At 47.2% G+C, this 26274-nt stretch overlaps 2 protein-coding genes across 4 annotated transcripts in view; both read right to left on the minus strand.

Annotated features, from left to right (window-relative positions):
* LOC142495691 (ankyrin-1-like) overlaps positions 1 to 26274 on the minus strand; it is a 538760-nt gene that overhangs the window by 357988 nt on the left and 154498 nt on the right. The gene's annotated exons all lie outside the window — the stretch shown is intronic.
* The window catches only part of LOC142495684 (tumor necrosis factor receptor superfamily member 10B-like), a 49835-nt gene that overhangs the window by 13362 nt on the left and 10199 nt on the right, over positions 1 to 26274 (minus strand). For both annotated transcript variants that reach the window (XM_075601486.1, XM_075601485.1), the window contains exons 2-4: positions 20844 to 20952; positions 17978 to 18109; positions 4228 to 4342 (exon numbers count right to left, since the gene is read on the minus strand). In XM_075601486.1, the coding sequence (XP_075457601.1) occupies positions 4228 to 4342; positions 17978 to 18109; positions 20844 to 20952 (356 nt within the window). The remainder of the gene's footprint in view (positions 1 to 4227; positions 4343 to 17977; positions 18110 to 20843; positions 20953 to 26274) is intronic.

Raw genomic sequence — 26274 nt, forward strand, 5'->3', positions numbered from 1 at the left:
AAGGTGCTACGTTTCGGCAAATAGATTGCCTTGAGCCCTATCCTTGATAAAGGCAATCTATTTGCCGAAACGTTGGACCTTTGGTGGCACAATAAACTGCACCTTTAGTAAGACCGTGTGCCTGCTTCCATTCCTTTGCTGTAATCGAATAAATAACAGATAATATAAATAACAGATCATGGGAATAAGTGCTTTAGACAAACATAACATTAAGGAAGAGGAGTCCCTGCCCCGAGGAGCTTACAATCTAATTGGTAGGTAGGGAGAACGTTCAGAGACAGTAGGAGGGAGTTCTGGTAAGTGCGTCTGCAGGGGGCCCAGCTTTATGTATCCTGTGTTCAGAATGTTCACAGTGCTATTCATTTGCTTCTTTAAGCAAGTGTGTCTTAAGGTGGGTCTTAAAGGTGGATAGAGAGGGTGCTAGTCGGGTATTGAGGGGAAGGGCATTCCAGAGGTGTGGGGCAGTCAGTGAAAAAGGTTTAAGGCGGGAGAGGGCTTTAGATAAAAAGGGGGTAGAAAGAAGACATCCTTGAGCAGAACGCAAGAGTCGGGGTAGTGCATAGCGAGAAATTAGGGCTGAGATGTAAGGAGGGGCAGAAGAGTGTAAAGCTTTAAAAGTGAGGAGAAGAATGGAGTGTGAGATGCGGGATTTGATTGGAAGCCAGGAGAGGGATTTCAGGAGGGGAGATGCTGAGACAGATCTAGAAAGAGTAGAGTGATTCTGGCAGCAGCATTTAGGATAGATTGTAGGGGAGACAGGTGAGAGGCAGGAAGGCCGGACAGCAGGAGGTTACAGTAATCAAGACGGGAGAGAATGAGGGCCTGAGTCAGAGTTTTAGCAGTCGAGCAACAGAGGAAAGGGCGTATCTTTGTTATATTGCGGAGGAAAAAGCGACAAGTTTTAGAAATGTTTTGAATGTGAGGGGCGAATGTGAGAGAGGAGTCGAGTGTGACCCCTAGGCAGCGTGCTTGGGCTACTGGGTGGATGATCGTAGTTCCAACAGTAATGTGGAAGGAGGTAGTAGGGCCAGGTTTGGGAGGAAGTATGAGGAGCTCTGTTTTAGCCATGTTGAGTTTAAGGCGACGGAGGGCCATCCAGGATGATATAGCAGAGAGACATTCAGAAACTTTGGTCTGTATAGCAGGTGTAAGGTCAGGTGTTGAAAAGTATATTTGTGTGTCGTCAGCATAGAGGTGATATTTAAACCAAAAGATGTTATTAGGTCACCTAGAGAGAGTGTGTACAGAGAAAAGAGAAGAGGTCCAGGACAGAGCCCTGGGGTACCCCCACAGAGAGATCAATAGAGGAGGAGGAGGTGTTAGCAGAAGAGACACTGACAGTACGATGGGAGACGTAGGATGAGATCCAGGATAGAGCTTTGTTCTGAATACCAAGAGTATGGAGAGTATGAAGGAGAAGAGGGTGGTCCACGGTGTCAAATGCTGCAGAGAGGTCGAGTAATATGAGCAGAGTGTAATGACCTCTGTCTTTGGCAGCATGGAGGTCATCAGTTATTTTTGTGAGGGCTGTTTCCGTGGAGTGAGCAGCGCGGAAGCCAGATTGTAGAGGGTCTAGGAGAGAATAGGTGTTGAGAAAATGGAGCAAGCGAGAGAATACAAGACGTTCAAGGAGTTTAGAGGCAAAAGGCAGGAGGGAGACAGGCCGATAGTTAGAAAGACAGGTAGGGTCCAGCTTGCTGTTTTTGAGTAATGGTATGACTGTTGCATGTTTGAAGGAGGATGGAAAGGTTCCAGAGCAGAGTGAGGAGTTAAAAATGTGTGTGAGTGTAGGGATTATAGTAGGAGCAAGAGGTTTTAGGAGATGGGAGGGAATGGGGTCAAGAGGGCAAGTGGTAGAGGGAGAAGTGGCGATCAACAGCGACAGGGTTACATTGGGTTAGTGACTGGGTGGGTTAGTGACTGGGTGGGTGGGTTAGTGACTGGGCGGGTGGGTTAGTGACTGCGTGGGTGGGTGGGTTAGTGACTGCGTGGTTGGGTTAGTGACTGGGTTGTGTTATCTCTCACCTGCCCTGCATCCCCCACGCATCTCTCCCCCCCACGCATCAACCCCCCTCTGTTGGCCCCAACAGGCGTTCCTGTCTTGGTCCGGTGTGGGTGCAGCAGTGTTTCCTGTGTATTACAGGGCTGTGGTCTTCTTGTTGGGATGCGGTGCGGGTGGAAGGGAGGAGCTGTGGTGCGGCTGGAGGGGGGATGGGAGGCAGCGGTGTGGGTGGACGTTGTGATCCGGCGGGGGTGCGGCTGTAGGTGGGGCGGCTGGAGGGTGTGGGGGGCGGCTGTAGGTGTGCGGCTGGGGGTTGAAGCGGCTGCGGCGCTCGGTGAGGAGAATAATTGTGTGGGTGCACTGCGTGTGTCTCTCAGTCAGAGAGGCACGCGGTGTGAGAGGCCTGTGAGGGTGAGGGCGTGTGTGTTTGTGACGTGACACCACCCCGCAGGCCAAGCAACCAATGAGCAACCTCACAAACCACAATTATTAAGGTTATGGTGGGTAAAAAAAGTGACAAAAACCCTCCACAGTAAAGCATAAAGCAACTGTAAATATTACTGTATGTTCATTTGCATGTCTTAGACCCCAGAATCCCTTGCTGCAGGTGGAAACGCTGTGTGCTGGGCGATACTGGGGAAAGACAGGGTTGCAGACCTGTCTAAGACATGCAAATGAACATACAGTAATATTTACAGTTGCTATATGCTTTACTGTGGAGGGTTTTTGTCACTTTTTTTACCCACCATAACCTTAATAATTGTGGTGAATACCTAGTCTAGTCTCAAACCAGCTTAGCCAGCAACCAACCTCACACTGATGATACCCATCAAGGTTGAAACATGTCTGTGAGTGGGTTTACTGGCTTTGCATCTCATCTCATCCCAGCCTCTGTCTAAAAGCTGTGTTTAAAACAGTATGCATTGGCTTGAGGATTTGCTTGTGTAATACGAGCTTGAGACAAAAGGTGGCACTGTGTGCTCATTTGCATGTCAGTTCCCAGAATCCCTTGCTGCAGTGGAAACGCTGTGTGCTGGGCGATATTGGGAAAAGACAGGGTTGCAGACCTGTCTAAGACATGCAAATGAACATACAGTAATATTTACAGTTTATATATGTGTATATATATATATATATATATATATATATATATATATACACACACACACACACACACAAGAACCAGACATGGTACGAATGCAGAGAATATTCATCCGTGGCGCCTCGATCTCCAGCGTGTCTCGCTTTCAGGCTCCTCCGTCACTTCCGGTGACGACTCGTCTCTGCGCGGAGTATGGCGGAGACACGCTATCACCTGCAGAGGGATCCAGCCTATGGCGATACCATGTCTCAGACATACTCCGCGCAGAGACGAGTCGTCACCGGAAGTGACGGAGGAGCCTGGAAGTGAGACACACGCTGAAGATCGAGGCGCCACGGATGAATATTCTCTGCATTCGTACGATGTCTGGTTCTTGTGTGTAAAATGTGAGTGCACCAATATTGTTATATATTATATATTGCAAACTCCAATATAATAGTGGACATATTATACTATTGTGAGTATCCTTTACCTTACACCTGACATCCTGGGGGAAATCGCCATTGAGGCTTTGGAAATCCTGATATCCTGCTATCTGTCCTACCACAGCCCCAGTTAGAGAGAGAACGTGTCTCTAACCTGCCTTAATGTTAAGGAGGAATATGTGAGTGGATTATCCTCAGACTTTCTTTGACATTAAGATACTTAACTTACAGGTTGCACTATGTTTGTTTCATTTCTATTTTCCATATATGCTGTGAACCATCCGCGCTCCCCTCACCTGGAAGAGAGAAAAGACTGACATAGACCTCGGAACGATCTACAGAGGGTTAAATTACAGCTGCTTTTCATTTTTTATCACATGTACATTTGCACAATGTTGAGGTGGTGATTTGGTATTTATATTTTGGTTGGATGTGGGATTTTCCCACACGCACTTAATCACATGTGATAATAATTGTTTATATAAGAGTTCACAAATTATTCTGCACTTATCAATTGATATTTTTTCACTCTTCACTTCACTACTTTAGGAGTGCCCGATTACACCTTTCTTTTATTATTAGCCACACACCCCAGCCATCCCCTCTATTCTGTACACCCCCAACCCTGCACACACACACCCACCCCTTCTTCCAAACGCCCACCCTGCCCTCCCGCCCCCTCTGCCCACCCCTGTCACCTTGGTGTGCATGTGAGGCAAACCTCACATGGATGCTCTGGTGGGCAGTAGGTCCCCTCTTTGCAGCGACAGACGGTGTCCTGAGTGCGGATGCATGGAGACACCTCCTCCTGATCTAGAATACACATAGGATATGTGAAAGTTGGTTAGTACACAACGAGCTCCCACGGTGTGCCGGCACCATCACAAAGCCAACATACCCAGGATTGGGTGGCTAACGCACCACTGACACTGACTCACACCCGTGCAGCGTTATTGGAAATTGTGTTGTATTTGTATACTGATGAGGATCGCCATCATATGAGGATCACAGGGTATCTAAGTGATTAAGGTATAAGTAAACTTGTTTCATCACCCGTTACCGTATTCTTTTAGCTGTCTGACATGTGGCCCAGTAAGTTATTAATAGGGACTCGGGCACCCACCTCAGCAATAGTCATAAGTCTGAGAGCTACAAAGAAGAGGGGGTTACATATACAGGGGCAAGAAAAAGTGTGTGACCTGCAATTATAATTACGGAAATGCCATAGTTTTTCCATGATAACCTTCTTAAATCAAAATATGTTTTTCTTAAATATCCAATAGGGTTTATTATTATCCAATTCCATGTCTTTTGAAACAAAATTATGTATGAATTAGACAAACAATGAGTAACTAAGAGTCAGGGTATGTGCTTGATAAAGCACGGTGAAGGTGTGTAACGCATTGGAGGGCTTCCTACACCTCCTGTGGGTGAGGTTATTGCTTAAATAAAACTTTTTTCATTTTTCTAAACCTGGCTCCCCCCTTGGCAGTGCACTGCTGTTCTCTTTTTTTTCCCCTCTATGTGCAAAAGTAAGTGAAACCCTGGTTTATTAAATTAAAGGAAATAATGCTAATCAGGTGTTTAAATAATTAGGTAGATCTTCAGGGGTGAGTTTGGGATGCCCCACCCTATATAAGCATCAGAAACCTTGTGCGTTTGGTCTTCACCATACAGGTGTGAGGAAACATGTCATGCCAAGATCAAGAGTAATCTCTGAGGACCTCAGAAAAGGAGTTATTGATGCTCGTCAGTCTAGGAAGGATCACAAAACCATTTCTAAGGATTTGGGGCTCCACCAATCCACGGTCAGACAGATAGTCTACAAATGGAGAAACTTCAAGACCACAGTCACTCTACCCAGGAACTGTTGTCCTACCAAAATCTCTAGTACAACAAACTGGCCAATCATCCAGTGTCACAAAGATCCCCAGAGTAACATCCAAGGATTTGATGCCCGCTCTCGACTTGACTAATGTGAGTGTTCATGAATCAACTATCAGAAAAAGACTGAACAAGAATGGTGTTCATAGAAGGATAGCCAGGAGGAAACCACTGCTCTCTAAAAGGAACATTGCTGCCCGTCTGAAGTTCGCTAAAGAGCACACAGGTGATCCACAAGACTTCTGAAATTATGTTCTCTGGGCAGACGACTCAAGGCTAGAACATTTTGGCCACACTGAGAAACATTATGTTTGTTGAAAACCAAAAGCTGTATTTGAACAGAAGAACCTCATCCCAACCATCAAGCATGGTGGTGGGAGTGCGATGGTTTGGGGCTGCTTTGATGCCTCAGGACCTGGACAGCTTGCCATCATTGACACAACCATGAACTCTGCATTGTATCAGAAGATTCTAGTGGACAATGTCAGGCCATCTGACATGTGATCTGAAGCTGAGCCAAAAGTGGCCATGCAGCAAGACAATTATCCTAAACACACGAGCAGCTCTACAAAAGAATGGCTGCAGAAGAAATTCCACATTTCAGAATGGCCTAGTCAAAGTCCGGACTTAAACCCCATAGAAATCTTGTGGCAAGACCCGAAGCAAGCTGTCCATGCAAGGAAACCCTCAAATGTCACTGAGTTTCTCCCCTCACCTCTCTCTCCCCCCTCACCTCTCTCTTCCCCCCGCACCTCTCTTCCCCCCCCTCACCTCCCTCACCTCTCTCCCCCCATCACCACTTTTCTCTTCCCCCCCTCCTTCGATTCTCTCTTCCCCCCTCCTCCACCTCTCTTCCCCCCTCACCTCTCTCTTTCCCCCCCTCACTCCTCTTCCCCCCCTCACCCCTCTTCCCCCCCTCACCCCTCTTCCCCCCCATACCTCCCTCTTCCCCCCCTCACCTCCCTCTTCCCCCTCACCTCTCCCCCATCACTTCTCTCTTCCCCCTCCTTCATTTCTCTTCCTCCCCCCTTGCCTCCCTCTTCCCCCCCCTCATTCACCTCTCTGCCCCCCTACACCTCTCTTCCCCCCCTAAATCTCTCTCTCTCCCGCCCCTCAGCCCTCTCATCTTCTACTTTACTACTTTTTCCTACACAGGTATATACACTGATAAAAATCAATGACTACAAAAATGTATCTTTTTTTTATGAAAAATTTAAAAAAGTCTAAAAAAAAAGCCTACATTTAGCCTATAATAGTAATAATCCACTCCGAACAGGACATTACCGGCCAATAATGCCGTGGCTGGGTTAAAGTCCCTCGGCTTCGCCTCGGGCCTTCAACTCTTCCAGCCAGGGGATCATTGGCCAGTAATGCCCTGTTCTTCAGGGATTATTCCTTAAGTATATTGAATCAAGTCAAACATATCCTGTTTTAAACAAGTGAAAGTCCAGTCTCTGTATGGAATAATTGTGGTTATAGAGAAGAAGTCTGGGTGCTGCTCCTTCAGGGAGAATTCCTGTATGCTGAAATTCAATCTAAAATAGAAGGGCACACAGAGACAACTCTCATAGTGTATACAATTTATTCCCAAAAATAGTAAAAAGATGAACAGAGAATGAGTGCACTCACATTGTCACGTCCTACTAAAAGCGCTCAAACCCCTCCTGGCACTTTGAGACCCAGCAGACCTCTGTAGACCAGCGGTGCGCAAACTGGGGGGCGTGGGATTTTCTAAGGGGGCACCCGGTTGCAGAGCCCCCGCGCTTTTCCCCCAGGCATGTAAATTAAAAGCCGGGGGAGGCGCGAGGCCTCTGCAACTTCGCTTACCTGCTCTCAGCAGACTCTTCCGTGACGCGGCGCCATGACAACGCGGCGGGGTCAAATGGCAACGCGTCACATGACGTTGTGATGTCATATGACGCGTGGAGCCCGAGAGCAGGTAAGGAGGGGGGGGGCATAGGCAAGAGGGAGGTGTAGACAATACACACGCTCTGTACTCCGGCCTTGCATCTCTCCCTGGTGCCTGCGTTTTCTTCCGGAGCGGACATCTCCCGGCAGAAGCACGAAGTACCGGAGGAAAGCGCAGGCACCAGGAGCGATGCCAAGACAGAGTACAGGTGGGGGCCCGTGGGCTCGCTTGTATTTTGATGTCTTGATCCATGTCAGGGTTCTGCTCGCCACAAACCAGGGTCGGACCGCGAGGCTGAGGTGGGGTTGTAAAAGCACCGACCTGAGACCGCGCAGGCTGATCCGGATTGCGCAGTTCGTAGTCATATGTCGCAGGATCAGGATTGGAGAAGACAGCGTCGTCGTTGTACAAGCCAGGGTCAGAACAGGAGACGTCAGGATAAACATTGTCCATGCAGGAGTTCGGCAACAAGGGGATAGGAGAGACCCGCTTCAGCTTAGGAGCGCGGGGTTGGCCTTTGCGCGAGCGACGACCATGGCCCATGGTGCTGGTCACAGGAGATGGTAGGCAGACCAGAATAGCACACCGTCTTGCTGCACGGGTGCACCAGTGCTACAGCGCAAAAGTCCTGAGCGGGCAACGGAATCCACTGTTTCAGCGCAGGAACCAGGACACGGCCTCTCTATATTAGGGAAAGAGTAGGCCCCAGGAACCAGGAAGCTGTAGATACAGGGAAACCTCCGCTTCAGTGCAGGAATCCAGGAGACTGCAGAACGCAGGGACGAAACCTCTACTTAAGTGCAGGAATCCAGGAGGCTGAAGGACGCAGGGACGAAACCTCTGCTTCAGCATAAGGGAACAAGCGGCTTGAAGGGAGCTGAAGGATGCAGGACGTAACCTGGAATCAGCATAGGAGAACAAACGGCTTGAAGGAAGCTGAAGGACGCAGGGCGTGACCTGGTATCAGCAAAGGGGAACAAGCGAGAGCTTGTGGCAAAACAGTTGACATCCAGTTAGGACTATGCTCGGCAAGGAGCATTATGGGCAAGCAATACTTAAAGGCCAGCGGGCCAATCCCCGGCGGGGGTGTGAAGGTACTGCCCCTAATGAGTGAATGCAAGTATAGTTTGCAATGAAAGGCTGCACAGCTGCAGTAGATACCAGAGGGAGTGCAGGAATCCAGGAGGCTGAAGGACGCAGGGACGAAACCTCTGCTTCAGCATAAGGGAACAAGCGGCTTGAAGGGAGCTGAAGGATGCAGGACGTAACCTGGAATCAGCATAGGAGAACAAACGGCTTGAAGGAAGCTGAAGGACGCAGGGCGTGACCTGGTATCAGCAAAGGGGAACAAGCGAGAGCTTGTGGCAAAACAGTTGACATCCAGTTAGGACTATGCTCGGCAAGGAGCATTATGGGCAAGCAATACTTAAAGGCCAGCGGGCCAATCCCCGGCGGGGGTGTGAAGGTACTGCCCCTAATGAGTGAATGCAAGTATAGTTTGCAATGAAAGGCTGCACAGCTGCAGTAGATACCAGAGGGAGTGTGTATTGCTTTGAGTGAATCCAGGCTGCAGCAAACCTCAGGAAAGCTGTTCCAGAACTGCACCGGTCTGCAAGGTAAGGTAACCAGTAAACCGTGGAGCGGATTCCTTACAGTACCCCCCCCTTCACGCGAGACCTCCGGGCGAACATGAGCACTCATAGAGTTGGAGGCCCGGGAATTGTTGCTGAACCGTCTAGGATTGGGGCTAGAGTCGTACTCCAGAGACTCATGATTAGTCCTTAGTGTACCCCCACCCCCCGGTGAGAACTGTGGCCAGACAGGACCATCCATGGGCCTTGGGGACATTGAGTTGTTCCTAAAATTCTTTAGGTAGAAAGGGCATCCGTAAACGAGCAGTTCTTTGGTGAGTACAGTTCTAGGATATAAGATTGATGGAGGAAACATCCTTGGTACATGGCTTGCCTCGCAAAATGTCTTGGAACTCCAGGGCTGTGAAGAACCAGAGAGTTCTAGAGCAAAAACGGTAGAAGAACCCCCACTGAAAGCCCAGTCCTTAATAAAGCAACCTGAATCTAGGATCCGCGGCCCTGATAGTTGATCGAATACACCAGGAGAAACTTTGTAACAGAAAAAGTCTTGGCTGACCACTGCATGTTGGAATTTGCGAGGAATTTTTCCTCTAGAAGGCTCCCAGGTAATGGTTAGTAAGGGTATAGGCTGGTTAGAAGCATCTCCCGGTATTGGTATGGAAGGTGACAAGGCAAGCAGTAAACCAGGCATAGGGACCGAAATCTTGGGATACGTACAGAGTATTTCCAACTGAGAGGAAATAACAGGGGCAACCGAAAATTCCGAGGGACAAAACCATGGTTTAGCAGGAGCAGAGAAGCAAACAACAGTAGAGCTCTCCAATACTGGGAAATCTTCATTGGGAGATAATATTGTCAGTGAATCAGGAATAGTCCTTGGGATCTTCAAATCAGTAGCTTGAGAAAAAGGCAGAGCCAGGGTAGTGGTGGGAGGGAAGCTAACATCAGAAGCTGAAGTCTGTACCTCAGTGACAGGGCCCTGAGAATCAACAAGCAGCAAGTATGAACTATGAAAACTCTTAATGACATGCACCTTAGGAGTACAAAGAGTCTTCTCTAAAACTGCAATGGCCCTAACCACAGGGGTACCTAACCTGACAAAAACATGAATTGGTGTGTTTTCTAGTGCAAAATCTCTGATCACAGGACTCCTAACCGATAGTGAGGGTATCTGGGTTTGATTAGAGAAAAAATCAGATGTATTGATAAGTGACATAGAAACACTTACTGAGATTCTAAATTTGCTGGACATGTGAGAAAAAATACCCTTTAAGACAGGAGCTTTAATCTCCCCCCCGAGTAACCCCATGTTTGCTGGGACATATTTAGACACAGTACTGAGGGACTGGGTTTCAGCAAAGGCAGGACAGCTAAAAAGCTCAGATTTAAACCCCAGGACTTGTAATATGTGCATGGTGTCCTCAGACAGTACTAAGGGAGTGACCGCAGATATGCTGATCCCCAAAGGATTAGCCTGGAGAGAGAAATCAGGAGAGCCCCCAGACAGGATACCCCTTATAGAAAGAGCCTCAGAATCAGAAGGAGAATCATTACCTCTCAGAGTCTCAAAACTAGTAAGACACAATTCAGCGAAAAGGGAAACAGTATGCAAGCTTTTTACTGATCTATATGAAAAAGCGTCACTTTTGGGAGAAAACCGTGCGTCCGCAAACATTCCTGGGAACACAATATGAACCCCAGGAGAGACATACAGACTACTGTATGCCTTTAACCCTAAGCTTAAAGAGGAGGAGAACTCAGACAGTACACGGGGGTTAATCATAACTGTACTGGTCTCTGAAGTAGGTATTTGGTAAGGAATGTCTGGGAAACCAGAACTTACTGCAGACTCCATAATGTGGGAACTATGCGCTGAAGCAGGGATCACCGCTATGTGGGCGACAGGCTGGTTCAGTGAAATACCCGGGAGAAGGAACTCTGCGACTAAGCTTAGGGAAAAACCTGACTCCTGAATACATTTAATAGGAACCAGAACTTTAGCCGAAGTCTCCGGAGACGAAACTGCGGAAACTTGAGCTGAAGCAGGGGATTTATAGCAAAGAATATCTAGAGACTCCGTACGGTTATGGGAATCCCTCAATGCAACCTCTGCTGTCTGACTTGTGGACTCATTCTCTGAGGCTACAACGAAGGCATTAACTTGGAGGCAGCAAGAATTTACAGGGGTTAATGCAGACAATGCCTGAGAGTAATACATAGGTAACCTTTTCTCTGTATTAGAAGAGAGCAGGAATCTCTCGTCTGAAGCTAGGGGCGTGACCGTGGCTGACAGAGAACAGGGATTTACCAAAGGAAACTCAGAGAGCTGCCCCACAGAGGTTAATACAGAAATAACCCTGGGAACAGAACTTAGGGATTCTTTCTCTGACGGGGAAAGCGCGCAGGACTGTCTAGCAGAGTTTAAAGCTGGAAAACCCTCAAGACCTAGAGAGAGGGATTCAAAGCTAGAAATAGGAGAACTAAGGGACTTATTCTCTGATACAAGAACCTTAGTGTTAGTTAGTGACACATATGTGTTCTCCAAGGGGACCTCACAGGACTGATCGGCAGGGGTTAATGTAGACATATCATTAGTGTCAGGGAACCCGGGCATACAATCAGAGCTTGGGACTGTGGCAGTTACTACGTTGGGAGATATTGGTAATAGTTCTGTTTGGTCATCTCCCGGAGAGAGAGATACGTCCCCCGGTTTAGCAACAGGACTGGTAGCCGAGGGATACCGCCAAACGACGGCGTGAGCGGCTAAGAGACGATCCTGTTTTAACAAACAATCATCCAATGCACGGGAAAGTAAATGCAGCGTCTCGTGAGCGAGAGCCACCATGACGGAAGGTTCCGGGAATACTATAGGAATGTCCAAAGATAAAACCAGGGCATTGAGTGTACTACAGGCGTTGACCAGATCCACAGGACTCAGCTCCTCCCCAGTTAAAGGGGAATCAGGGGAGCAAGCAATGTTAGCAATGGCCAAAACACTGGCCAGATACTGTTTTAAGTCTCTGAGGCAGTAAGCCTTATAAACCAGATTATTACGGCATTTCTTTTGCAAGGGAGTCAAGCCCTCCAACATAAACGGATCTTCCATCAGAGGTATTATATCGCACAAATAATTATTCTCAAACTGGGACTGGTCTACAGGCTGGGACAGGTTTTTAGGAAAAAACTTACCAACCCACACCTCAGCGGGGTCCGAGTTTGTAGGGCCGAGCATACTGTCAGGGTTCTGCTCGCCACAAACCAGGGTCGGACCGCGAGGCTGAGGTGGGGTTGTAAAAGCACCGACCTGAGACCGCGCAGGCTGATCCGGATTGCGCAGTTCGTAGTCATATGTCGCAGGATCAGGATTGGAGAAGACAGCGTCGTCGTTGTACAAGCCAGGGTCAGAACAGGAGACGTCAGGATAAACATTGTCCATGCAGGAGTTCGGCAACAAGGGGATAGGAGAGACCCGCTTCAGCTTAGGAGCGCGGGGTTGGCCTTTGCGCGAGCGACGACCATGGCCCATGGTGCTGGTCACAGGAGATGGTAGGCAGACCAGAATAGCACACCGTCTTGCTGCACGGGTGCACCAGTGCTACAGCGCAAAAGTCCTGAGCGGGCAACGGAATCCACTGTTTCAGCGCAGGAACCAGGACACGGCCTCTCTATATTAGGGAAAGAGTAGGCCCCAGGAACCAGGAAGCTGTAGATACAGGGAAACCTCCGCTTCAGTGCAGGAATCCAGGAGACTGCAGAACGCAGGGACGAAACCTCTACTTAAGTGCAGGAATCCAGGAGGCTGAAGGACGCAGGGACGAAACCTCTGCTTCAGCATAAGGGAACAAGCGGCTTGAAGGGAGCTGAAGGATGCAGGACGTAACCTGGAATCAGCATAGGAGAACAAACGGCTTGAAGGAAGCTGAAGGACGCAGGGCGTGACCTGGTATCAGCAAAGGGGAACAAGCGAGAGCTTGTGGCAAAACAGTTGACATCCAGTTAGGACTATGCTCGGCAAGGAGCATTATGGGCAAGCAATACTTAAAGGCCAGCGGGCCAATCCCCGGCGGGGGTGTGAAGGTACTGCCCCTAATGAGTGAATGCAAGTATAGTTTGCAATGAAAGGCTGCACAGCTGCAGTAGATACCAGAGGGAGTGTGTATTGCTTTGAGTGAATCCAGGCTGCAGCAAACCTCAGGAAAGCTGTTCCAGAACTGCACCGGTCTGCAAGGTAAGGTAACCAGTAAACCGTGGAGCGGATTCCTTACAATCCATTAAATATATTCTTTTTGGGACACACACTCTCGCAGTTTTTTCTTTTTCCCTGTGCGCAGTTGTGCTCCAACTTTCCCTCGCCTGTTAAGACAGAGTACAGAGCATGTGGCTTCTCTCCAGAGATCTGCTGAGTCTCTTACTGATTGCCAGATCAGGTTTGCTGTGCTTTTAGTAGGAAGTGCAAATGTGAGTGCATCCATTCTTTTTTTTGTAACTTAAGTTTTATTCGAGTGCATTCATTCTTTGTTTTATATTTTTTGGAGTACATTGTATACACTATGGGGCCTATTCACAAAGCGGTGATAAAATCAGTGCATTGTCGCCCGACTGCATTGATTTATCGCGCACTAAAACATGAGGGCAAAAATGGTATTCACTAAGAATGAACGCTATTTTTTTAAAGGCCGATAAAACAAAACCACTATCTGCCGATCAGATGTGCGGGTGAAGCGGGTCTCCTCAGCTGAACCACATTGATTTCAGCCTCAGGGACCCCCTGCTTCCCGAGTTACAGGCCCCACTATGAGGTGCCGGTATCTCATCCAGTATTTAAATCCCACGGTCACGTGACGCGGACGATTTAAAAATGGCGGCGATACCGGCACCCCATACCGGGGCCTGGAACTTGGGAAGCAGGGGGTCCCTAAGTCAGAAATGAAAGCGGTTCAGGTCAGGAGACCCTCTGCTCCCATACTCTAGTATTAAAAATCATATTAAAGCAGCTTCATTAGTTAGAAACCGCTATAGTAATTAAGGGGTTAACCCACCCTCCCCCGCTACCCACCCGGGAGGTAGGGTTGCCAGGTGACTGGTTTTGAACCGGACCGCCCGGTATTTTGCCTGTGAAAGGTAATACCGGGCATGTATGTGTCCGGTATTACCTCTCTCTGAACGTGGGGGGGGGGGGGGGGGGGCGGCGGCTAGTCACAGCAGTTGCCGTTGGCCTCGGCTCTCCCCCGGCTCTCCCCCGCTGCAGGCTTCTCCCTCACTATCTGTCCCACGCCGAGGTGTCTGCTGCTGATGCGCGCGCCGGGTCTCTCTGACGTCAGCGCCGGAAGTCAGCTGGGCTAAGATTCCAGTGCGCGCCGGCGTGAGTGGGAGGCCCGGCACACGTGATGTCAGCATCAGACACCTCGGCGTGGTACAGACAGTGAGGAAGAAGCCTGCAGCGGGGGAGAGTCGGGACCGGCGGCAACTGCTGTTGTTGCTCCTGTTCTCTGTCCTTATAGTTCCAGTTTCCTGTTTCTCCCTTGCCTTTGTTCTATGCCCATGCTTATGCTTCTGCCTCTGATCTGTTCCTGTACATGTCCTGTTCTGTATTTGAGTCCTGTTCATATTAAAGGCCCTGACTATCGAACTAGATTGCCCCAGTCTGTTTCCTACTAGCAGTCCAAGACCTGTTCCTGCTCCCCTGCCCTGTTCCTGCTCCCCTGTCCTGTTTCTTTTAAATGTATTTTGGTTGTTTGCTTTTCTTTATTTCTGGTATTTCTTTTCTGTTTTGATTTTAAATTATGGGATTTTTTTTGGTGTTTTCTATTTTAAAATTTCTGGGTTTTTTTGGTGTTTGCTTTTTTGTTGTGGTTTATTTTTGGTGTTTACTTTTTAATTCTTGTTTATTTTTGGTGTGTTTATTTAGTGATTGTTTTGATTGAATTTGATATTTTTGGTGGTTGTTTATTTTTTAGGTTGACCATTGACTGTCATGGTGGTAAATCATGCCCATATTATATGGGCATCATGTACCACTGTGCCAATCAATTGGTTTATTGGCATTTGTAATGTGTTTTTTTTATGTAATGTGTTTTATTTTGTGCCTGTTTTTCTTTTCTTCCCCATTAATTGCTATAGTGGCAAAGCATGCCCATATTATATGGGCATGCTTTAACACTGACAATCAATGGGTGGAGGGGGAGGTGGGTAGTTGTCCCGGTTGGGTAGTGGGGGAGGGTGGGTGAACCCATTAATTACTATACCGCTAAGGTGATGAAAGGGTTAGGAGTCATTAGATTGTATTGTTGCTGCCAAAGGAGGACAAGGACAGTGATGAGGATGAGGAAGGCCTTCACCCTGGCAGAGGTAAGTGCAAATTTTATTTACTTTATGCTGGTTTTATTTTTAATGGGCAAATGCACTATTATCCATATCTGGATAATATTAATTTTGCCCATTACTGTACTGTATGTACTGGAGTTGGGGGTGTTGTATTTATTTGAATGCACTGCAATTTTTTTTTTCTGCAAAGAATTGCCACCTACTGCAGGCTGACGGGGACCCCCGGACACCTGCGGGGACCACTTGGGGGCCCCCGGACACCCGTGGGGACCACCGCGGGGCCCCCAAACACACACTGGGACCACCTGGAGGCCTCTGAACGCCCGTGGAGACCACCCGGAGGCCCTCGGACACCCATGTGGATCACCCGAGGAACCCCAGACACCCACGGGCCCCTGGACACATGCAGGGACCATACAGAGGCCCCCAGAAACACGTGGGGACCACCGGACACCCATGGGGCCCCCAGACACCCACGGGGACCACCCGGAGACCTCCACCGGCCTCCGGTATCAAACCTGTGCAGGAAAAAAAATGCTTTAATGCATCTCTCAATATTTTTTGCACCAGCCTTTAGCTTGTTGAGAGATAATTATTGAGAGATTTTATAGGTCGATAAGCTTATACTGCTTTGTGAATAGCTACTGTATTACTGGTAAAAAAAAAAGTGCTTTTGGCTTTTTTTGGCCAATCGGACGATTTTTTTGCCTCTGGCTGTTAATAGGCGTTAAAAAGCCATTATAGCTCGATACTGCAGTGTTATCACTGCTTTGTGAATAGTAGAGCAGGCAGTATCGCACTATAAGGCCATTAAACCACTTATCACTGCTTTGTGAATAGCAGAGCAGGCAGTATCGCGCTATAAGGCCATTAAACCACTTATCACTGCTTTGTGAATAGTAGAGCAGGCAGTATAGCGCTATAAGGCCATTAAACCACTTATCACTGCTTTGTGATTTGGCCCCTATGAGTAGTCTCGGTGTGCTCTTCTATTTTATAGTGGAGATACATACGCCCCAAAGAGGAGGAGGGGGGGGACACATATGTTGTTTTCAATTAAAGGGTTTTAGTATACAAGTCATGCCTTTGAATTATGAATTCAAATTCAACAGAGGTGTGTTTTTTGGATCAGACGTGAATTCTCATCTTTCTTACTCCAGTCACCTTTCTGGGAAGAACTGGATACATGAGGCGACATAACAGGAACATTCTGATGATTGTTTATCTTTTTATTTTAAAAACTGTCTGCATTGTTATATTGTATGTTCATTGATATTATAAGGCAGGGGTGCGCAAACTTCTGTTGCTGCGCCCCCTTGCCTGCTCTTCCCCGGTGCTCACCTTAGTGCGGCGTCAAATGATGCAGCGGGGTCATGTGACATCACATGACCACATGGCGTCATATGACACTGCATTGCCATGCAGTCGCACCCGTAAGCCGGCTGAATCTCGGTAATTTGTGCAAGGGTGTGCGACCGGGAGACAAAAGCTTTTCACAGCAACAGTTGAAAAATTGTTCAAGATGTTGAATCGGGAAGAAAAAGTAATCAAAATCAACAGTGAATACTTGAGTCACTTATGATTTGCAGATGGTACGGTTATTTTTGCCACAAGTCCAGAAGACCTCCATTAAGAAATCTGAAAACTCGCCGAAGCAAGTAAGGCCACGTCCATGGTGAGCACAACCAAAATGCCGTGCCTCGATGAGGCCGTTCATAAAGCGCGCGACTGCGCACGTGATGCAGAGCGCCAGCGCTCCCGATGCGCGAGGAAACAAATACATTTGTTTCTGTGTCGCGTCCGCCGGGCCACGTGAGTGGTTCGCCCAATGAGGGCGAACCAGCTCCGTGATGTCACGGCCAAGCCTCTGACACACCCTCGCACCCTCCCCAGTCGCAGCCTCAGAAAGTGGGCCTGCAGATGAATCTCAAAGACAAAAAGGTGTCAACTCTACAAAAGGTCACAAATAAATAGAACTACAAAAAGTTAAAGACTATGTTTACCTTGGCCAGCAAAGTATTAATAGATGGAACCTCTCAAATGAAATCAACAGGAGAATGAAAATGGTATGGAGCGTATTTGGAGCTAACAAGACAATCTTGCAAGGGAACCTTCCACTGTGCTTTAAGGGAAAGGTATTCGACCAGTGTATTCTGCATGTGCTCACGTATGATGTGAAATTTGGACCCTAAATGTGAAGATAATTCAGAGGCTTCAAACAACTCAAAGAAGTATGGAGAGATGCATGTTGGGTATTACCCAAAGAGACAGGAAAAAGATTGAATGGGTTCGAAACCAAACAAAAGTCTGTGACATCATCACATGGGTGAAGAAATGTAAAAGTCAGTGGGCTGGTCACATAGAATAAATTATCACAATTGCACAAGGATGGTACTCAACTGGATTCCAAGAGATACCAAAAGACCAAGACGGTGACCAAAGGAAGATGGTAGGAGGAAATCAGAAAATCTGTTGGACCAACGTGGGGAGAAGAGGCTTGTAACCGATGTTACCAATGGAAGATCATTGGGAATCAATAAGGGCTGAAGTAGATGTATATACATACAGTGTATATAGTATGCATTTGGGAAATGGCTGCATATTCTGTATTAAGTATCCTACAGAAAGTGTCTGTGCTAGATAGAAAAAAATAAGACAAAATAAAAGCAAAATAGAGGGTGTTTATTGACCCATAACACACATGAGCTTGAAATTTTGGTCCCCAAAGGTAGCACTTACCCTCACGACACCTTCTACAGCTGAGACAATGGGGGAGGCCAGTAGGGTGCTCACTGTAATTAAATCCATCCGAGCATGGTACACATGTCCCCTGTGTGTCTGGCTTAGCACACCCCTCTTCCACATACGTGCCTAAAAAAGAAACATGTATTTAGGATAACCAGTGTATGGGAAAGAGTTACTTGTACAGGTCTATGGGGAGAGGTTACATGTGCATGTGTATGGGGAGAAGTTACATGTACAGGTGTAAGACAAGGAGTCACACACCACGAAAGATTGGACGGCGCTCCCACACTAATCATATATGTGAATAACGTGGATTAAAAAGCAGGTGTATATAAATGGTAGATACTGGGGTGAAAGTTGCTTAAAACCTCCGGTGAGGACTTTTTCTAAAAAGTCCTCTAGTACATAATTTCTCCTCCAAAATCCAGAAGGATTCTCCTGACGAAGCAGCTGACGCTGTGAAATGCGTTGAGATTGTTAAGGCAAGAGCACCTGGAGGCTGGATCTAGTTGTGAGAACTGTGCTGTTCGGACGATTTTGGAGGCGGGGGAATACCCGGAAGTGATGTCACACACCGGAGCGTTCGGCGAGGAGGTTGACCGAAGCGGTACTGAAGGCTCCCTATTAACAACAGATGACCATAGGACTGCCGATGCACAGTGTGCCTATAATCCAAGAGCAGCACCAGGGATTCAGCAACCTACAGCTTAACCTTATATTTTGCCTGTAACAACTTTACAAAGTGCGAGTAATGTGTTTATGTCAACACTAAACTTTTGTCTATTATTGGTCTGCACTATGTCTCTTTCTTTTCCTTGAGATATATCCACTTCTATATATCTGGGAGAACACCAGTATCATTACCCGTATACCGTTGGGATCTATCAGCCAATACATCATTAAAGAGGCACACAACAGCCAATGGTTGTAACTGCTTGATTTATTCTAAATTCTAGTAAGTGGGCACACATATGAGCCAAGCTCAATTCCATTTTCCCATATTTATGTGCACAGTGTACACTATTATTGTTTTCTCTTTTCTGGGATGACCCTGCTCCTTCTGGATTTTGGAGGAGGTAAGACAAGGAGTTACATGTACAGATGCACAGGAAGGAGTTACATGTACAGGGAGGAATTACATGAAACGTTGTATTAGAGGAGTTACATGTACAGGAGAAATTATATGGAAAGGTGTATGAATAGAAGTTACCTGTACGGGTGTATGAAGAGAGGTTGAATGTACAGGTGTACAGAGAGCAGTTACATGTACAGGTGTATGGGGAGGAGTTACCTGTACTTGTGTACAGTGTTATTTGTCTGAAGCAGGCACAGATATATATATATACACACACACACACTGAGGAGATAGAATTGGCATTTTATATATGTAGAGGAAGCAGTCATAAATGTAGGGCAGGCATGTTATACATGTGGCCAGGTCTTCCCTTTGGGCATCCCCCTTGGCCCGCCCGTAGCTCCCTACCTCCCGACGTGGCTGTGGAAGTGCAGGGTGCGCTCAGCAAGTGCAGGGAGGCTGCAGGGAGGCTGAGGCGCACCTGGCTAGCGGGGACCGCCATCTTGAAATGCGCACGCATGCGCAGTATGTTCGCACATGCGCAATGGCACAGCCATCTTGGTACTCTCCTCGCGAACGCGCAGAACAATAGTGCCGGTGGCCATTACAGAAAGGTGCTCCGCGGGGACTACAACACCCAGCAGTCACTGGGGCTGCTAGACCACATGGCACAAAACAGCCAATCGGGCTGCTGCAATCCCCTGTGGCCAGAATAGATACTTTTGTCTGGGACCATGCCAGTCGGAGCTGGGACATCAGAGGGTAAGGGTGTAGGTGCAGGGTGTCAGTAGGCCCCTGCCCTAGGCCAGAGACCTCCCCCCCCTCCATTAGGCCCCAGCTAGGCCCTGACTCCCACATAGCTTATGGCTGCTATAGGGACAGGCCCCTTAGACAGGGACACTGCCCCACTTAGCATCATTAGTGTCAGGGACACAGCAGAATGCCGCGCAGCAGTTGCGGCCTGTGGTCTGGGACCAGACCACCACCGCAAGGCACAGAGACTATCTTCATGGTGGGACACACCAACCGGATACCACCCCACATGGAAGCGGACGTCTTCGCTGACGGCGACGGCGTGGGATGGACGGTTCTCTTCTGTCGGTGATACCAGGTGTTGGAGCACTTGGCAGGTATCCCCATCTACAAGTGCACCAACAGTAACACTTCTTGTGGGCAGCGCTGTCACACACTCTTGGGTGTGTTGGATACTGTGGATACCCGGTTGGGTAGGTGCTTATGGCACCTTTGTACATTGGGGGACACTCACCAGGGTGTGGACTAAGTGGATGGACAGGGGCATACCGTTGTGTGGGTAAGGCCGTGTGTGGCCTATGTATAAGTATTGTGTTACTGTCATTGCCTGTTCAGTAAAACTGTTATCTTATACCAAGTGTTTATTTCTTATATTGTCCTGTGACTGGGTTATCCAACACAGTTAAGATCCTGCCCAGGTGGAGGCGCTGTCACCAGTCGGATCAGGTACACCCCCAGCTGCAGAGGTTCGGGCCTCCTGTGAGCCTCAGGTAACGCACCACACACACAGTAGCCGCCATATCTCCCATAGGGTGGGGGAAAGTGCGCTACATGCATGTAGGGAAAGGAGTCAGGGAAAGCGTGTTATATGTGTAAGGGGAGGAGTTGGAGAAGGCGGGAATATATGTATGTATATGCAGGAGTTACAGGAGGTGGGATTGTATATGTTGGAGAGGAGGTGAGATTATACAGGTAGGGGAAGGAGTTAGAGGAGGTGGGCGTTATATACTGTAAAATAGAGGAAGGCATTACCTGCAGGGCATCTCCGGCATCTTATGCCATGGTGCGAATAATAGTCTTCACTAGTTCCTGAAGTATCTCGGTCATTCCTCAGGGGCAGACTGTCTGTGTGTGACACTGCCTGCAGAGAGGAGACATGGCCATAGAGAAATACATCACACCGTGTACAAGTACCACACCAAGCAGCTGTGTAGGAAAAGGTGTGGGGTGTGGAGCTCAATACTCTGCACATCGGCCAGAATCTAACTGTCTATTTTTTTCCACCTTCCGCTCGCGGGAAATACCTTATGTTATGTCTAACCATATCTCGAAGTTCTAGAAGTTCTGTCAGGTCTATCGTCTGAGTTTAGTAGGAACTGTCATGCTAGCCATATTAAGGGAGCCGGGAAATGCTAAGAAGTATGTCACCAACTTATATGGTTGGGTCTGTGGTTAAGTACCCAGAAGAGATCGGGCAGGCCAGAGGCGCCAATTTATGCGGCAGGGATGTATAACTGCCCAAGTCTTCTGAAACTGGGCGCCAATTTATGTGTTTAGGCCCAAGCAGCCAAAAGGGGGATCTGAGCGTGGAGAATTCGCAAGCTGGGCGGTGTGAGACCAGCCAGACCCAGCAGGGGGTCTCCCGCCATACTACTTGCAGGACACACAGGGCCGTCTGCATACAGGGACTACCGGGCTGGCTGAAAGCTGTGACCTTATCGTACTTCCACAAAAACAATGTAATCTCCATTTGTAGATGGGGTAAATGAAAGGGTAGGCACACTAAGCCGTTATCTGATCTAAAGATCGCTGGTTAACCCAGGTTATATTAAGTATTCTTAAACGAGGTAGTAGTGGGAGTTGTCCCCCAAAGGGAACGCAGAGCATAACTCCATACAAATAGCAGCAGAATTACAAAGGTACAGAGATCACATACCAACACTGATTACACAACCAGATGCACCCTGTGACAACTGGTCACACACTAACCCCAGAACACACACACACACACACAAATACACTCTGCAATCACACAAACAACCTGATAGACACAGGCACCAACAGAGCCACAAACTGGTCACACAAAAGACACAGACATGCACACACAGGTTAGACACGTGTCAGGCACAAACACCGACCATCACATTGAATTAGGCACACAAAAAAAACCACACACAGACCAACACACTGAATTAAATAAACACACAGACACACAGACACACACTATGCCCTTCTGGCAGAGAAGGTGTTAATATTACAGAGAGCTGGAAATGATGACGCAGTTCTACAATCACACGGTAATTAGTCATCACAAATAAGTAATCAGGACAAAGTTCATAGCAATTACCCTTTAATATATACAAGATTTAAGATGTGGTTTAATAGTGCAATCCTTCCTATATACAAAAATGAAATCTCGTGTTTCCTGCATCGGGAATATTGACAGGGTTCAACATTATATAGAGGTAAAATGCAAATTCTCACATACAGTATATGCACAGCAGCAAGATAACAAACACTACAGAGATTATGTACAGGTATATACAGTGAATAAAGTAATATTATCAAGCCCCTTTATGTTTTTTCTTTATCAGCCAAAGGTAAACAAATAAACAAGTTTATTAAACTAGTACGAAAACAAAATAGGGAATATAATGCTCACTAAATCAATAATATGGTTGTAATATGGTGGTGCCTTAACCGTCTAGGCTGACGGTGGGTGCAACTGATCTCAGCTGTTGTTAACTCTATTAAACTAGTACCCAGAGGTGCAAGTTGTGTAATTATTCAGAAGTCGATTACCTGAAATTCATCACAACGATATTTTATAGAATCAAAACAAATATTCAAAAGGGTTAGGATACATTAGCCGGGAGTCATTAAAGCTGCGATCCTGAATCGTTAATATCTGCCGATTTATTTTAATGGGAGGTATCGCAGAATCAGCAGGCAATAGTTTGGATCGCGATTTGGTGACTCCCGGCCATTGGGGCATGTAGGAGACAAAGGCAGAGGTACAACCAGGGAGACATAGATTGGGGGAATAAACAGCGGCTTTTATTTAGCCCGTAGCAAGGGTTGCCAGGTGTCCGGTATTGAACTGGACTGTCCTGTATTTGGACACTCTGTCCAGTAAAAAATGAGAGGTACTGTAATACTGGACATGTGTGTGTCCGGTATTTTCCTCCCTGGACATAGTGACCTGACGCACCTTTCACTATTTAGTCCAGTATTTTTGGAGAAGCCACCTGGCAACCCTACCCGTAGCTTCAAAACAATACAGCTTCTTGTCAGCAAAAACAAATCAAAACAGCCTATCCCTTTGTAAGGGCTGACTCACACTTTCCAGTCCCTAGCTGCAGGGCTGGGAGGATAGGCCTCTTACCAACCTCTGTCCCCAATGTCCAAAGAGGTACCTGTAAGCAGGGGGCTCTTTATATCAGTCTCTGGGTCTGGGTTGGTGTCCATGGGATGCACCCTCTGGCGGGTTCCAGGGACCGCGGTGTCCTTGAATAGAGGGTCTGGTTCTTTGGGATCTCTCTTTGTCGGCACACACCTCCCCTGTGCTAGAGAGATCCGTGCAGTTTGTGCAGAACACTTTTAAAGCTGCTTGATGAGCCAGGTGGAGACTGGCAAATTGACTGTATCTGCAATTAACCAGCTCCCTGCTGGGCTCATCACCTACAAACATGCTTTATGTGTACAGCCTTTTTAAACCTGGGGAAAGGCCCGGTCACAGGGCACAGTCCGGAACAGGATATCATAACCATTCCGGCGGTAACTCCAAGTCAAGTTAAATGGAGTTACAGTCGGAATGGGTGCGATACCTCGGTGAATGTGCCCCAATGTCTGTATCAACAAGTGAAGGTTTAGCATATACATTATAGGTAACCAAATTCTCTCCAAAACATTAAATGATCTTAAAGGGGGGTTAAGCAGGTTATCGATAGCTCACACCTCCCGTTTCTAACATTTGAAACTTTGAAAGTTTGCATTTGAAAACTCTAAACGAAGTGAATATAAAATAACTGTTGTGTTGAAAAGATATGCCCCATAAAAATACTTCTTTAATAGCCACTTTTGAGAGCAAAGCGTGAACAATTAGATCTCCAGTAGTCTAATCAAAGGTAAATTGTTATAGGTTCACGGCCTAATAAAGTCCCAACAAGTTTATTGCGCTAGCGAAGAAATAAATGGATATTTAAATCTCACGGAACTTTCTGCAAAAATCTGACAGACACACATAAACACTGCCTGTCACACACATTGACTGACACACACACACACACTATCCTGGAACCAGGGTCACGTGTGATGTATGAATAGCTCCAGTTAGCTTAACTCATGCCTTCCCTCTTCCAAAGCACAACAAGTCCTTTTGTCTTTCTTAGTTTTATTGCAAAGTCAAGGAAACAAAGGGTTCTTGTAGATGGAGTAGTGTGGTAGAGAGTGCTTCTCTAGAAGTGCTGTGTATCACCGGGTAAGGCTTGTGGTAAAACCAGAAAGACTTTGCTGGGGCTAATAGCATGAAGATACTCACTCACTCAGTGTCCTGGGTGGAAAGGAAGTATATAGCTTTCTGGGAACAGGAATAGTCTGAGGATGAGACTATCTGCGAATACAGACAGGGGAGTAAGGGAAACTCCACTAAACCAGGGGGGATTAAGGGGGTTGCCAAGACAACCTGGTTATGAGCTAACTGGAAAGCCCAAATGCAACAAATGTATCGGTTCCACAGGCACTGTGTGTTTTTCAGAGCAAATATACATGCAGCTGAAATAAGGGGCTGACAGGCAGAAGCTGCAAAGGGGGGGGGGGGGGTAAACAGAAATATACATCTTGTTTCAGGACACACACACACACCAACACTGGCTGTCACACACACACACACACACACACACACACACACACACACACACACACACACACACACACACACACACACACACACACACACACACACACACACACACACACACACACACACACACACACACACACACACACACACACACACACACACACACACTCACACTCACACTGACAGACAGACCAACACAGACACACTCACACACACACTGACAGACAGACCAACACACACACACACACACACACTGACAGACAGACCAACACACCAAGGAATTCACAATTACTATAAATATAGAAGTGCAAATAGCTAAAACACGCGTACCAAGTCAAACTTCTTTGCGTTTTGGCACCGAAATTGTGTTTTGATTTTGAATTAATGTGACAAAGTGATGGTGTGAAGAAAAGGCGCTAAACCCTACAAGTGGTCACTAGCTATAAAGTGACAAAAAGTAATTAAACCAAAAAATTACAATGGTGAATATTCGTGCAAACAAATGTGCAAAGAAAGTGATACAATAAAGGTTGTGCCTCCCTGCTCACACCCTCTGGTAGGGCATGTCTTCACTTGTCCCAAAAGGTAGAAACGTTTTCTCTCACAGTCCAGGGGGAGCATACAGGGAGAAAAATCAACAATACACAGCGACATAAGTGTAGATGATTTTGATATGTGCATAAATTCTGATATATTCTTGGCTCTTCTGTATAGCCTACTCACAAGCTTTAGGTGGTTTTTAGGGCAACATCAGTAGACTGTGTTTGGCATGTTCCTCTCGAGTCCGGCAAGGACGTACTTCAGCTCAAAACCTCAGAGGAGACGAACCTCCGCAAGGAGATGAGATGTATGGAAAAGAAATATATCCATAGCACAGATCGATATGATAAAAAGCAGATATTTATGTAGAAACTATAAAATGCGCACTTACAACAATGCAAGTTAAAACCAACATATAACACGTGTGGACAGGAGAGATCACCCGGTGCCGTGGCTCGCCCCACCGCCTCCGTTGCACGTCCGTTATTTATACAGTATATGCATATTTTAGCTTCTTGGTCTATATTTCACAGTTCCTGATATTCATGTTTTTTATCAGTGGTTACGAACATGCAATTAGTGCATTGAATGCATTTTCCATTAGTAATTAACATGCAGCTGGTGCAAAAGGGTTGCTAGGCTACCATGATGGTATATATACACAGAGCCATGCATCCCCCCTTCATTACCCTTCGAAGTCGCCCGTGTGCAACGAAACGCGTCAGGGAGCATCATCACGCATCACGCACTGACACTACGTCATCACGCATGCGCACGAACAGGCCGGATCGAGCGCGGAACAGCATTGCGGCCATCCAGCACAGGAGATATTCTCTGGGACTCTAAAGACGCTGTTTGTGAAGTATCCCAGGCACCTTTGGATTCCTGACGGATCACTGACCCTCCACATCATTGAGGCGGCTGAACTGCGGATCCTATCACGGACATACCGGACTGGTGGTGATACATTCACAAACTGCTTTTATTTCATTTACCCTTGTGAGTGATTATCTTCCCCTTCCCCTTCCTTCCCAACAATAAATGTACGGTTTTACACTATGG

This window comes from Ascaphus truei, chromosome 5 (assembly GCF_040206685.1).
Source record: "Ascaphus truei isolate aAscTru1 chromosome 5, aAscTru1.hap1, whole genome shotgun sequence".
In the NCBI taxonomy this organism is placed as follows: domain Eukaryota; kingdom Metazoa; phylum Chordata; class Amphibia; order Anura; family Ascaphidae; genus Ascaphus; species Ascaphus truei.